Source organism: Erythrolamprus reginae, chromosome 6 (genome assembly GCF_031021105.1).
Source record: "Erythrolamprus reginae isolate rEryReg1 chromosome 6, rEryReg1.hap1, whole genome shotgun sequence".
NCBI lineage: Eukaryota > Metazoa > Chordata > Lepidosauria > Squamata > Dipsadidae > Erythrolamprus > Erythrolamprus reginae.
The window spans coordinates 57,752,435-57,768,314 of NC_091955.1; the positions used below are offsets into that span (position 1 = coordinate 57,752,435).

The window sequence follows — 15,880 nt, forward strand, 5'->3', positions numbered from 1 at the left end:
TGAAATATTATTAAATTTTTGTACAGTCTGGCTTCAACAAGATATATATAGCACAGAAAATCCATACCACTGTGCTCATATTCCTGTCTCTCTAGGAAATTTTTAACACTAACGAACTGATCTTGAGATATTGCTGGAATGGGTTGAGTATTTGCTAGAAAGTTGCTCCAGAAAGTTTTGTTCTTCCGGAACACAAAGTGGTGGCCTGTTGAAAATAATGATCCAGAAATGTAAAATTAAATGTCATAAGGAAAACAGATGTTTCAGTTTTGATGAAGATGTCTGACAGATATTTCAAGGTTATGATGAAGTGGATAACAACTAAAAATCTGAAGTTAGTGGTTAGACTATTGCCAAACTTGGTTTGTATTGGTAGCCAGTATTATACTACATAGCACTCCCATAATGCATAGCTTCAGGTACTCTTATTTTCTGTCCCTGGAAATTACAGTGTTCTTAGTGGTCAGGAAGGCCAGTGGTTACTTGTCTGCTAACTTCAGCCTTACTAACCTATTTTCTATGTATTATGTTCTAATAGTTTTTGAATTATTGAAATGTAGACTCTGAAGACAAAACAAAAATACAAAGAAAAGAATTGAACCCACATGAACTCCTGGAAAGGTCATGTGACAGTGAAGAAACTTCTGCCAACTTAAAAGGACCATCTTAAAAATAGTGCTTAGGAACAAAAAAAATTAATTTTTTTCTATTGATTCTAATCATACAAATTTCTATCTGATTTCTGGATAAAAATATTTATGCCTGATATAGATAAAAATACCTGGATAAAGAAATACACATAGATAAAAATACACATAGATAAAAATACCTGGATAAAGAAAAAAAATCATCCTCTTGTGGCTTATGTGAACACAAGAACAAGAGGACACAATCTGAGGTTAGTTGGGGGAAAGATCAGAAGTAACATGAGAAAATATTATTTTACTGAAAGAGTAGTAGATGCTTGGAACAAACTTCCGGTAAATCCACAGTAACTGAATTTAAACATGCTTGGGATAAACATATATCCATCCTAAGATATAATACAGGAAATAGTATAAGGGCAGACTAGATGTACCATGAGGTCTTTTTCTGCCATCAATCTTCTATGTTTCTAATTATCCAACTGAACAATTAATGTTGCTTGACTATCCAGAGAGAGTGTTCTAGATAGATTGGTATATTCCTACCCTTCCATTACAAATATTTGGTCTTTTTCTGCTAAGATGTTTCATTAATTTTCTGGGAAATAGTCTAGCTCAGGCATTAGTGGGAAAAAGTCCCACACAAAATCTTTCATATGTAGCACCAGAGAGTGATCAGCGAGTGATTAATATTATGGAATATTAAAAAGATAAATAACATTGTAAGACATTAATGTACAATTAATCATTATAAAATGACTTCTACATTGCCTCATGTAGGCCAGTTGATAAACTTAAACACAGTTGTTTCAAATATAAAATAGTTTCTATATGTTTGGTAGAATGCACAGTAGAGTTCAGTTGATTTACCAAAGATTTAAAAAGGAAATCTTAAAAACTTATTGAAACGTCTTGCATTTTGCGGATATGAAATTAAATAACAAATGGAAAATTGACCAGAGAAGTACAGTATTTTGTTGCACTTTTCCATTGAATGATACTATGGTTTATAATGTCTGTAAAAGAAACTTTCAAATTCAGTTTGAATTTTATAAATGATTCTGACCATTACCAAATGTAAAACAGTGGCAGAGTTTAATAAATAACATATTTTGTATGACAACAAGTATTCACATTTCTTTAAAAAACATTATGCTGAACCAGACACTAGGTTCAGACCACTCTTTTTAAAAAAAGGCTTTGCCCAGGCCAATTCATTGACTCTAACATACAGAACTGTAATATCATTTAGTTATCTGACATTGTCTTTAAACCCAGAATGTGCTACAATATTGTGGCTTCTTGAAAAGCTTCTATCCACCTATAGAAAAAGAGAAAACATTATTTTAATAACAAAACCACAACCGCATCACCATATACAGTCTCATTAATCTGCCCACCAGCCTCTTCATTGAGATGGCAAGCTGCTAGTTGAGGCATTTCTTTCTGTTGTAAAGAGAAGTAAATAGTTTTTTCAAAAATGAAACAAGCAGGTTTTTTTCAAATTTTTCCCTCCTGCTCATTAGAAATCTTTTTTTAAAAAAAATCACTCAGATTTTGCTAGGCAAAAGGCTGGAAACAAGTGGGATTTAAAATAACCCTTTAGATTTAAACTATAATTTGCAGGAAAAAAGCATTTGCTAAGAATAAGTACTGTATGAAAAAAGGGAGTAATCTGTTCTGAGGGTTAGCTATTCTATAGGGAAATAGGAATTTGTGTTTAATTTCTTTGCTGTATTTACTAGTTAATGCTTTCTTGTTTCTGATAATTACAGTAGGTTCTTTATTTCATGTTCTATACATTTCTCTATGGAAAAATGTTATCTGTAATGTTAGTTGCTCTATACAGTATTTTTATCTTCTCTGCTACTGAATATTTTATGTGTCTATTTAAAAATATAAGAAATTATTTTCATTTTTTTAAATAAAAGTTTTGATTCCATTTATATTCTACTGTTCTCTCTCTCCAAGGGAAGATTGTTTTTTTTTCTATTCAGCTAGCTCAATACAGAAGGCCAGCAGATATTACAACTTAATGTTACAACATTTATTTCCATTTGTCATTTTATTTGTCAGTAAGGCACATATAGGCAATGGGTACCATATTTTCTCATGTGCAAGGGTTGGAGAAAGATGCTAGATAGAGGGATTTCTTTTAAAGAGAGGTGAGAGCAGTAATTACTACTACTAATAATACTAAGTCAGGAAAGGGAGCTAAGATATGTACACCCAGACAACTTCTGGGAATATAAGATTTCTAAACTTAAAGCTGTTTTACTACATCAAGTATAATTTTTAGAATATATATATAATTAGAACTTTCACCAAATTGGAATATTTAAGTAATTGACTTTATCCTTATTTACCGTATTTTTCAGAGTATAAAACACACCTTTTTCTTCCTGAAAAGAGGCTGAAAATTTGGGTGCATCTTATACTCTGAATGTAGCTTTTTTTCAAAGGTTTTCTTTCCAGCCCTAATGAGGTCCTAACAATGTTCTCAGCCTTTACCAGCTTGGAAGATCTTTCATTGTTGCTGTCTGCGAAGAATGTTTTCCAAGCCCTAAGTCTTTACAGGCTTTTTTTCAATTGCTCTACTTGCTCCAAATATATTTCTTTCCAGCCCTAACCAGGTGCTAACAATGTTCTCAGGTCCTGCTGACTTGCAAGCTCTTTCATTGTTACTCTCTCCGAATAAGGTTTTTTTAAAGGGTATAAAATAATGTGCTGAAGCTTACCAGACTAAGGACACTAGCCAGATGAATAACTGGTAGGCAGAAATTTCCCCCTATTTTCCTCCCCCAAAACTAAAGTGTGTCTTATACTCTGAAAAATATGGTAATTACAATCAAAGCCACACTAGCAGATGTTAGTTAGTTACTGTGAGATAAGATGAGAGGCCTATAAATTTTATAAACTAATAAATAAGAAAACTTGCATAAATGAAAAATCGTTAAGACAACAGGTTTGAATCCAATTACTGTGTTTCCCTGTAAATAATACATGTCCCCATTATTTTCAGGGAAACTGTGTTAAACAGAACCTTACTCTTTGGAATTGGTTTTTGAAAAAAGAATGTTTTTCCCCCTGTATTTTTGCATTTAGTAGCAAATGCCTGCTTTTTCCCCTGCTAAAATCTAATGAAACAAGCTGCATTTACTCTAGTTTTTAGGTACTTCACTGAGAATATTAAAAACATATCTATATGTTGGCAAAATAATTTCTATACAATTGGAATAATCAATAGGATCACAGACATAGATACATATCCTGTACATGCATACATACATACATACATACATACATACATACATATAAACATACATACATACATACATACATACATACATACATACATACAAACAAAAACAAAATAACTGGCCACTTACCTCTGTGCTGACTGAGAATCATCTGATCTGAATATATAAAATAAAGTATTTTTGTGCAATAAATGGAAAACTTTAGATTCTAAGTGTTCATCTTTAACTTCAGCAACTGTAAAACCCAGTAAAGGTTGGCTCTCTAAAGCAGCAACATCCTAATATTAAAAAGAAACCCAGAATTAGACATGACTTTTCATTTTTGAAACTGTAAAAATGTCATACATGAATGTTTCTTGCAATTCTAGGCCAATACCAAATACTGAGTTTGATTCTAAATCTCCGAGTTGTGAGCAAACATGAATTATTTTGGTTCCGATCCTTCAATTATTTAGCTAATGGCTCAATACATAGCCTACACTTCCTCCCAAACTTATAAGCATAAATAGAAGGGTGATAACTCTTTTCCACTATTGTAGTTAGTCTGATATATATGCTACACTATCATTAACTTAGAATGTAATCACTCATCAAGACTAGTTGTCTATTTAGGCTTCATGAAGTCACCCAGTTCCCTTGAAATCTGTCAGAACTGCTGGCTGTTGCTATGTGTGAGAATAGTGAATTCCAACTGTATACTGTTCATTATTTTGTGCAAATTGTTTTACATATTAGATTATTTTTTCCAGTGATTTGTTTAAAGATAATACATTTGGTTCAGGTGCCTTTTATTTAATGGCAAATCAAAATTATGTCAGTGCTGATTGAAAGGACTTATGAGCCATGTCTAAAGGTATGGCACTGCAGTCAATTATGATCTGCAATATGTTTGCATTTACAGGTATCACAGGTTACCTAGTGTTCTCCATTCATATGTTCACCATTTGCCATCTTGCCTACTAGCTTTCCCAGAAAACCAACAGGGAATGACCCAAGCTACTGTCACTGCTGAGAGGACTCTCTGGTTTCTGAATGAAAAAGGTTCACCCAGAAATGATAGCTTGACAACATGATCACTTAAAATCACAACCAGGAGTGCTGATTGTGGTCATTGAGAGAAACAGTCATGTGACCTCGTTTAATGACCTCTTCGCTCAACGACTGAGGATTCTGGTGTCAATTGTGATCATAAGTCAAGAACTCTCTGTAAACGGAATGCATAGAAGTGCAATTCCAATATTGTGCCTATACAGTGTTGTGGTTAGCTCTGGCCCAGCTCCTGCCCCAAGGACTGTGGATTTGGGGGAGACATCCACATGCTGCAGGCCTGTTTTGCCCCAGGTGGAATCTGCTGATGAAGGCTCCTCTGACCAAGAAGAGATGAGTGACAGGGAGGAGGAGAGTGGGGCAGACAGCTCAGAAGGAGATCAATTATCTAGCTCCTCCTTGGATTCAGAACAAGAGTTAATGATACAGCCACACATGCGGAGAGCAATGCATAGGCAACAACAACTGAGAGATTATTATCAAAGAAAATGAGGCCACCTGTGGTTGGGTGGGGCTGTGGTAATTAGTGAGGCTGCTATAAATAGCAGCCTGTGGGTTTGGCCATTGTGGAGGATTATCTGATCTTTGTGTTTCGTGACTGCTTTATTGACTTGGACCTTTTGTGTGCTGAGTTTTCCCCGCTTTGAAACTAAACCAGGGCAAAGTGTGTTTCACTTTGTGAAAAAAGAAGGACTGTGAATTGCCTCACAGCTGCAAGCTAAGTATCACAGAACTGATAAGGGACTTGTACAAATTACCAGTTTGTTTGGAGACAAGTGCTCTTTGCAAACGTGTGTGTGTCTGAAATTGTATCTGTGCATTTTTGGGAGGATTCTACCAGAGGGCTCGACAGAACAATACAGTATGAAGTGTTTTCTCAGTTTTTCATTTCTTACCTCACTAGCAGCATATGTGTATAGCACTTTATTTTTTATCACAAACCACAAATGTTTCCATGGTTTCTTAGTGCCCTTTGATCTGTACAAGTAGCCACTTATTGAAGAATCTTCTGTATTAGCGGATACCTGTAATGAACACAAGTATGTAGTTTAATTACAAGAGAGTGTAATATAACTGCTTCTCTCCCTGGTGTACTGATCATTATCTTCATTATAATCCTGCTTAAAACAAACAGTTCCACTTAAGCATTAACTGCTTGCTACATTTATGTGCTACATTTATGTTATTTTACTGTACATATGCTCAAGTTCTGTCAGTAAACTGACTTTTCAGCAACTTTTATGCTCTATGACACTTTCAGCATTTCCAAAAAACCTAAGGACCAGTCTTTCTCCCTTGCTAATTAGTCCTCCTTCAGTCAAGTAGAGAAGGGGTCTCCAACCCCCAGGCCACTAGTGGGCTGCGACCCCTTCACACATAAAGCTGCATTTGTATGAGTGGCAGGGCTAATGCGCAAAGCTTCATATGCATGAGTGGAGAGCTCACGCCTGCAGCTCACATGGAACCATGCCCTTCCCCCCTCCGACTGCTGGTCCGCCAAGCTGAAAATGTTGAACTAGAAAACTTTTTAAAACAAACAAAATATTTTATAAATGCAACATGGAAAATAATGTTTGATTCAAATATACTATGATAAAGCTATGAAAAGTCTTAAAGAGTTTCTTGGACTCTTATTTCATATTATATTCCCAAGGGCTTTAGAATGAATGAACGAATAAAAACAATTTACCAGTAGGTCTCATATTAAAATCTGATTAAATAGATCAGGAGGGTCAAGCTCAAGGCCTGTGGGATAGATCCAGACCATGGGGTGCTTAGATCTGGCCTGTGAGGCCGCCCTGAAAACAGCAAAGGACTGACTTGCAGTGCCTCTGCCAGCGAAAACGGACTTTGGGAGGGCGCCATGTCTCTGGCAGAGGGTTGCAGGAGGCTATCACAGCCAAAAACAGAGCTCAAAAGGGCCATGGGTGATACTCTCAACCTCTGTTTTTGCTGGCAAAGGGTTGCAGGAAGCCGTCATAGCCAAAACGGAGCTCAGGAGCCCATTTTTGCTGGTAAAAGTGCTTGGGCCACTACAGGCACCTCTGATACAAGTGACCCCGAGCTCGTCACACCCACCCTGCCACACTGACCACAAGGTAAAACACAACTCTGACGCAGCCATCAATGAAATTGAGTTTAACATCCCTGAAATAGATCAATCAGATACACATTTTAGCTTCTACTCTGTCTATTCTCTTCTCTCTGAATCAGAAACTCAGTAAGAAACCCAGAGGAATTAAACTGAACAACAGTTGTCTGAGAACTTCAGAAAGCTAGCCTCTCTAAACATACCAGGTATTGTGTTACTTAATTTACTATACTCCACTTTCTGGTTAGTCTTCCTCTCATTACTATTTTTCCTCACAAGTAGGACAATATTTTTCTTCTTTATAGTTTAATCTGATGCTGTGCTTCTATATTCATCTAGGATCAAACCTATTTACACAATGGGACTTATCCTGGGTAAAAAGGAATGTGCATTTTGCTATCATTCCTAAAAATATATTCATTAAAATATATAATAAAAAGGAAGGACATTCCTTTTGCATCTGAGAATGCCCTGTGAGCAATTTGTTGTTTTTAAGATCCTTTTTTGAACAACATGTTTATTTTTAATTCTACATATATAGGCTGCATATAATGGTTATTGATGCTTTCTGGAAGTGTTGAGCTATAATCTTTCATCTCCATAGCCAGTATGAACATTTTAAGTATCTACAAATGAATCACATTATAATTAATTATTTTGATGCTATTGTTAAACGCAATTCAGCTTGAGCACAGAATACATACAATTCCTATTAAAACTAAAAAGAATACTAGCATTTATTTTTCTATAGAGGTATGTTTTAATGAAAACTCATATTAAGAATCCCAAAGAAAAGTTGAACACAGGCAAAACTCAAATCTCAACATTCTCTAAGTGGTATTTTATATTACACATAACATAACATTCTTCCCAAGATAAAAGCAAAAGCAACAGCAGATGTTAAAAGGTTTCTGACAACAGGGCTAGAATATAAATATACTTAAACTATATAAATAATTTGTGTTCAGTAAATACTCAGAGAGAGCCAGACTGGTGGAGCGATTAATGGCATCAGGCTAGAAACTGAGACACCATGAGGCACAAAGCACCTTGGGCCAGCTCCTCACTCTCAGCTCCCAGCCCAAAAGTGATCATCAACCAATCATCATCCATCTGTAAGGCAGATCTGATACTAGCTTATTCAAGCCCAATGATAACAGGTTCTTAGTTCATCTTGAAGTGAAGCAGAACAGAAAGCTTAATTGGATCAAGGTTGACATCAAGGCATTATCTAGCTCTCTGAACTCAGAGCAGGCCCAGCCTTGGAGAAACTTCATTTTATCTTCTACCCAAGATTCAGATAAAATCCTGACCCAACTTGCAGATCTGTGTCATTCATTGAGAAAAAATTTAATAGTCACATTTTCTATTAGAAACTGTCAGCAAATAAGTTCAAACTGGTTTGATTCTGTTTATGTAGCAAAAAGCTATTGAAGGCAGCAATGTGCCAGGCCTTGGACATCCTACCAAAAGAACCCCATGTTAAAATGCTAAAGCTTAGCATGACCACAAGAAATAGTTAAAAAAAAATTTTAAAGTTTCCTGCAGAGTTAAAATATGGTGAGATCTGGAAATGTCAACAAAAGGGAGAATTTTCTTCTGGAATGCTATATATATTTATTGAAGTTTATTGAATGCTATATCAGGTCAATTGCAATTTGATATTCCAACCTCAATTTGGGAAGATTTTGGGGGGTTTGCAAATCTTCTTTCTAATTCTAACCATGGTCTCCCAAACAAATCACTGATACTGTAGCCTTTGAAAACCTTCTTCCCTGACCTCCAGTGTATCAGAAATAAAATTTATGATTTGATTGCTAAAATCTAACAAGGCACCTGTAGAAGATTTTCTACTCCCAGAACCTCAACAAGGCCCTCAGTGGGTTTGGGCAGAAAGCCCTTCACGCTGGAATATTGTGAGCGACTCGACCAGCCAAGACGGAGCCATCGGCAATCAATTTTTAAATTCTCTTTTGGTTAGAAAGGAATTGAGTAACTTAAAACACATCTTGTCCAAGCTAAGACTGAGTCTAAAAGCTGGGGAAGCAAGCAGAGGAGGCATGTCATCACAACTTGCAGATTTAGTCCAATTAGTTGATAGACGAGGTTTAACCCACTCCATTCCTGGATGCTACCTGCACCACTATGGAGAATATATGGGTAGCCTATTGAACAAATGCAATTCTTTTATCTATGCAGGGATGGTTTTTACCAGAACTGGGTCATGGTTAAGTCATTTTAAAAGAAACTCAGCAAGGGCAGAGTTAAATATTAAAATATTATACAAATTTTAACTACAACTACTTGGGTATCTTGATCTTTATGCTGAAAGTATTCAAGGTAAAAGTAATCCAATGCTGACTTATGCCCAGAATTGTGGGGCTTAATAAAGCTACCCCACTTGAACAAATTCAGACCTGTGGGAACTGATAAGAACACATCTTCTCCTGTGGTTTGGTACGCATTCCTTGCACAGTCACTTAATAAATACAATATTCATATATTGGCAGAAGATCCATTCAATGAACCCTGACAGAAATTTCAAAATATGCCTAACAGAACAGGTAAGTATAGCCCAGCCCAATTCCTGGGTCAACCAACTTCCCAAAGTTATTTCACAACATGGCTTTTCTACCTAGCATCTATTCTTAATGACCTTCTAGACAGTGGAAATGTTTAAAGAGATAGTCCAGGATTTTAGCACTCAAATCAACATGGAATTTAAAAAATTGATCCCAGAATTGGATAACAATAACATGTTGGCTAACAGGGGGGGGAAATAACCTGAGAAATATCTGTCATTGAATCTGACACAATCTTTAAGAAGGACCTATTCTAGAGCAAGATTTGAGTTATTGGTCTCCATGGTTAAATATGGGCATTTCCTCAACTTGCCTTTAGAGAGCATGCCATTGAAAATATATCTCATATTTTGTTTAACTCTCAATTATATGCCCCAGTTAAATATGTATCATCTCTTTTTAAAAGAACAGCCCATTTGGATCCTAATCACAAATTGTCATATTTCCTTCTTGGCTCAAATGTACATAGAACTGCTACATTTATAACTAAGGGAATGGTTTTATGAACCACTGTATTCTGTAAGGGAGATTTATTTATTTGATTACTATCTCTTTATTAACACACATATACTTTATAACTTTATTTTTTCCTAGCTTATTGCAAAATTGGACTATGCACTATATTTTATTTTATTTGTAAGGTCATAAGACTAGTAAATCAAAAATCTAATAAATCAATAAACTACCACTATTACCACTCCCTCTCAACTCTAGGAAAGAGACAAAGACAGAAGAATTATGAAAAATTGACAAATTGGTTTCATTCTTTTGGTAGAGCTCTGAATTAGAGGGGAACAAAAGTGCTCTAAAGCTTACATACATTTGGAGCACATTTCAACTGAGTCTAATGTTTCCCAACTATGGTTCTCTGTTTTGTAACAAACACCAGGTACAAAATGTTTAGTGCAGTGTATAAAACTTTTAGCGCATTGTATAAAATCTTTAAGGCTGCCACTTCAAAGCTGTCTGTCTACCATTGTGGCTTCAAATTAAGACAAATAATGGTTTTTCAAGGTATAGATCTAGTCATTATTCCACTTTCACTAGCTGAGAATAAGGCAGGTAATATTGCCTGCAGTCCCCAAAAGAATATTGGGGGGGGGGTATCAGAAAGCAGAAAGAACAGAATAAAAATAAGCACTGTTATTCTACAGCTACTGTCTTTGAAAAGAGCAACAGTTAGGGGGAGTAGTACCTACTACTCCCCCTCTCTCCTTATTTCTTTTCTTTCTTTCTCTTTCTTTCTTTTTCTCTTTCTTTTCTTTTCCACCCCACTTCCAAACTACCTTCCCTTTCCACGTCATCCCTGGACTACTAAACACTACCGTCATAAGATTATCCAAATAAGAATATTGAATATAAAATAATTACCTATAGACAAATATTTGGAATGTATATACAACTATATAAGCTACTGTATAAAAATATTGTTTACCCCATCCCCCTCCTACTTCTCTTTTTGTACTCCCATCCCCCCTTCCCATTCTTTTTAATAAACTAATAAAATATATATATTTTTTAAAAGAAAAGAGCAACAGTTAGATATTAGTACATTTGGTCTCTAATTAAGCAACCGGTCTTTATAAGTAAATACAAAAAAAAACAGTGTTAAGAAGATCTGACATACTTCCTTCAGTGCAGCTGGAATTTTTTTCTGTTTCCTGCCAGATGGAATACTGTGCAATACAGTAGACAAAGCATTAGTTGGCGATCGGTGATTTAGTGGAGATCCATTTTTAGAAATGTGCATATTATCTGAAATCGAGGTAACAGTTACAATTAATTCTGATTCAGAGTACTAAGGGGTAAGTTTTTAGTTTATAATTTATTAACTTTATAAGCTATACATCCATCTCGGATTATATTTGTATACAATAATTCAAAAACAGCTTGTAGCTTTTAAAAATGTCTTAGTGTTCAAACAGTTGTACAGCTATTCTGAATGTTTTGCTTTCTCATTACTTTCTGATCATAGGTAGAATATTGGTGATCAAAGACTTGCAGGTAACAATTTTATCTCAGACAGTAGCAGGTATTATAAATCAAAATGGCTGACTGCAAATAATTTAAAAGAGTAAACAAGATAGGTTTAATCAAGAGATATATTTTAATGCTTGAAGAACTACAATACCATAAACTCAGCGGTGGGCTATGAGCCGGAACGCTAAATTGCGCTCGCCGCCGCGGCTTGTGGGTGCTTGCGGGACCAGCGCGATTTTGCTTCTGCACCTGTGGAGGTAGCAAAATTGCACATGGAGCCACAGGTGCACCCATGGTTCAGCATGTGTGGAAGCAAAAAAACCTTGCTGAAACACGGGCGCACCTGTGACTCCAAGTGCGATTTTGCTACCTCCACAGGTGCAGAAGCAAAATCGCGCTGGCCCCGCAAGCACTTACGAGCTGCAGTGGCGAGTACAATTTAGCGTTCCGGCTCGTAGCCCACCACTGCATAAACTAAAAATGTTGCTGAATAATGCATAGATTTTATATTTAAGATTTTTTTTGTATTCAATTCATGAAGTACCATTTTAAATAAAAGATTACTATTGGAATCCTAAAAATTCTAATCACTGAAAAATATCTAGAGTAAATATATGAGCAAAAGTGAAAAACAGCAAACATTAAATTTTACCCTGTTTCTGCAGTTCTTTAAAGCAATGATCACACACTCTTGCAGGGTGATTTTTCATGTAGTCTAATCCATGTTTATTTGATGAACAAGCTTGGCAGATAATCTGAAAAAAGAAACAGGTAAGATATGCACATAGATCTTTTTTCAAATGCATTTGTCTCCATTTATTTATTCCTTTTTAAAAGCTAGCAATATTAATTTTTTACAACCTTCCCACAAGCTCTGCAGTGGTGCCTTCTCCATGTCAGAGTGAATTCACTGGTACAAATCATACACATAGTAGCCCTGGTATCAGGAATCCAGATTGGAGCTTTGGATCCTACAGGTCTTTCTTCTTCTTTTTCTTGGTCTACCTAAGGAAGAGTGAAAAACATTGTATGCAGAAAAATATATTTACAGGATTTCCCCCCTATTTCTTACATAGGAAAATACATATTACAGGCTCATTATCAATATCGGCACAACTTCTTAGATTTCAATGTATTTTAGAAGGTGAAATTAAATTTATATTTGAAGGATAAACAGCTATAGCAAGGTAAAGAAGGTCTCATATCTCAGAGAGTTGGGCAAAGCCGGGGTGGCGCAGCAGGTAGAATGCTGTACTGCAGGCCACTGAAGCTGACTGTAGATCTGAAGGTCAGCGGTTCAAATCTCATCACCGGCTCAAGATTGACTCAGCCTTCCATCCTTCTGAGGTGGGTAAAATGAGGACCCAGATTGTGGGGGCAATAGGCTGGCTCTGTTAAAAAGCCAGCCTGCTATTGCTAACATGTTGTAAGCCGCCCTGAGTCTAAGAAGAAGGGCGGCATAAAAATCGAATGAATGAATGAATGAAGGAAGGAAGGAAGGAAGGAAGAAAGGAAGGAAGGAAGAAAGGAAGGAAGGAAGAAAGGAAGAAAGGAAGGAAGAAAGGAAGAAAGGAAGAAAGGAAGGAAGAAAGAAAGAAAGAAAGAAAGAAAGAAAGAAAGAAAGATAGATTTTATTTATTTATTATTTGGATTTGTATGCCGCCCCTCTCCGAAAACTCGATAGATAGATAGATAGATGTTTAGGCTATATAGACCATTTCCCTGTCCAGTACAGGAAATGCAAGTTAAAATATACCCATCCAACAATAGATTACTCAGCCTTCTCTTGGCTCCCAACTTACAGAAAGAATTATAAGGTCTCTTGAGTGTTGGGCATGACATGGTTTGACCATTTATAATTTCACATAAAAATGTATACCTTCTAGAAAGAAAGCCTACCTCTTCCAGGCTTTTAGTATGGTTAAAAGTGATTCTTTTTTTGGTGTAGTCTTCAATTGAGTGAGAGATGGTTTCTAACCATTCATCTCTCTCTGTAGCAGAACTGTTGGGATTAAATACACACACTAGTTAACATAAAGCAACTTCTTTCCTTTGACTTCATGAGGCTTTTTGTGGAGGAGGGGAACACTTACTTTGCTGAGAGGATAAAGGATCGTTCTACACTTTCTATGTTCAATTCATTTTGATAAGCTTCATGGGTTGGCTTCTTAACCTGTCAAGGTAGTATAATATAAAAAGAGAAATGTTCTATGACTTGTCATTTTGAAAGATCAAACAAATAAGAGAATGACATACTACCCCAGCCACAAAATTGGTTTGCATAGCAGGACTAGTCATGCTATGGTTCACTAATTAATTTGTGCCACTGTTCTGATTGTGTCTGCTGGCAAGATTTGCCAGCAAATTTGGAAAACTCAACAAGATTTGCCAGCAAATTTGGAAAACTCAACAGTGGCCATAGGATTGGAAAAGATCAGTTTACATTCCAATTCCAAAAAAAAGGCAATGCCAAAGAATGTTCAAACTATTGCACCATTATACTCATTTCACATGCTACTAAAGCTATGCTTAAAATTGTACAAGCTAGGCAAGCAGTATGTGGATTGAGAAGTACCACAAATACAGGCTGGATTTCAAAGAGGCAGAGGAAATAGAGATCAAATTGCCAACATATGCTGGATCATGGAGAAAGCTAGGGAGCTAGGGAGATCCAGAAAAATATCTACTTCTACTTTGTTAACTATGCTAAAGCCTTTGATTGTGTGAATTACAACAAATTCTTAAAGAGATGGGAGTACCAGAGCATTTTATTTGTCTCTTGAGAAAGCTATATGCAGGTTAAGAAGCCACAGTGAGAACTGGACATTGAACCACTATTTGGTTCAAAATTGGGAAAGGAGTCCAGCAAGGATGTATACTGTTGCCCTGCCTATTTAAGTTATATGCAGAGCACATCATGAGAAAGGCAGGGGTAGTTGAATCAAAAATTGGAATTAAGATTACCAGGAGAAATATCAACAACCTCGGATATGCAGATGATACCACTCTAATGGCAGAAAGTGAAGAGGTACTAAAAAACCTCTTGATGAAGGAGGAAAGTGCAAAGGTTGGCTTGAAACTCAACATTAAGAACATGGCATCTGGCCCTCTCAATTCCTGGCAAATAGATGGGGAAGAAATGGAGGTAGTGACAGATTTTATTTTTCTGGGCTCCAGGTTCAGCACAGATGGAGACTAAACTCAAGAAATTAAAAGACCCTTGCTCCTGGGGAGGAAAGCTGACAAATCTGGACAGCATACTAAGAAGCAGAGACATCACTCTGCCAACAAAAGTGCATATAGTCAAGGCTGTGGTTTTCCAAGTTGCAATGTATGGCTGTGAAAGTTGGATCATAAAAAGGGCTGACCGCCAAAGAATTGAGGCCTTTGAACTATGATGCTAGAGAAGACTCCTATGAGTCCCTTGGACTGCAAGGCGATCAAACTGGTCTGTCCTAGAGTGTTGTACATACTCCTGGTCAGTTGGAGGATGATGAAGAAATTGAGGACTCTGATACAGATAGTGTTTATGAATTAGTGGTGGGCCTGGGGTTACAGGTAGTAGAACTGGTGGGAGGCCAGCCACACGATGTGGCTATGAGTCCCAAATCTAGCGAGGAAGAATCAGATGTTTGATGGGTCAATCCTAAATTCAGAAGGGTCCAAAAACGCAAAGAACAGGTGTTGGGAAAAAGATATAAAGGGGAGGAATGGGTTAAATACTGTAGTGATGTATTTGGTACGTCAGTGAGGAAGAAGGGTGGAGTTTCAACGTTGCAAAAGAGAAATATGGAGGGTTTCCGTTCCGCTCCCAAGTAAGCAAAAGTATTCTGTGTTGATTAACAGTCAGTTCTGCTGTTTTAGAATCATACTGGGAGGACATAAATCTTGTTAACTGGAGAAGGCTAGAAGAAATGCAAGGAATACAATTAAGAAAGATAGCGGGCTGAGAGAAATGTGCTAGCATGAAATGTACAGTATATGGATATGCAAGAGAAGAGAATAAAATGGAGTTTCTTTGTTTATGAAATGCTGCATTTAGTAAGAGTTATTTGTAATTGCTAAAGTTCTATCAGAAATCAGAACACTAGAGGAGATCAATCTTGACTGCTCTTTAGAAGGCCAGATCCTAAAGATGAAAGCCACCTAATGCGAAGGAAGGACTCACTAGAGAAGAGCCTACTGCTGGGAAAGAATGAGGGCAAATGAAGAATGGGACGACAGGGAATGAGGGGGCTGGATGGAGTCACTGAAGCAGTCAGCATGAGCTTAAAT

General features: G+C 36.6%; 1 protein-coding gene across 1 annotated transcript in view; it reads right to left on the reverse strand.

Annotated features, from left to right (window-relative positions):
- Nucleotides 1-1,720: 1,720 nt before the first annotated feature.
- Nucleotides 1,721-15,880, reverse strand: part of FGD6 (FYVE, RhoGEF and PH domain containing 6) — a 69,873-nt gene continuing 55,713 nt past the window's right edge. The window contains exons 14-21 of the mRNA XM_070755851.1: nucleotides 13,699-13,778; nucleotides 13,505-13,607; nucleotides 12,467-12,610; nucleotides 12,258-12,360; nucleotides 11,253-11,380; nucleotides 5,848-5,976; nucleotides 4,034-4,182; nucleotides 1,721-1,965 (exon numbers count right to left, since the gene is read on the reverse strand). Coding sequence (XP_070611952.1) covers nucleotides 1,929-1,965; nucleotides 4,034-4,182; nucleotides 5,848-5,976; nucleotides 11,253-11,380; nucleotides 12,258-12,360; nucleotides 12,467-12,610; nucleotides 13,505-13,607; nucleotides 13,699-13,778 — 873 coding nt within the window. The 3' untranslated portion in view covers nucleotides 1,721-1,928. The remainder of the gene's footprint in view (nucleotides 1,966-4,033; nucleotides 4,183-5,847; nucleotides 5,977-11,252; nucleotides 11,381-12,257; nucleotides 12,361-12,466; nucleotides 12,611-13,504; nucleotides 13,608-13,698; nucleotides 13,779-15,880) is intronic.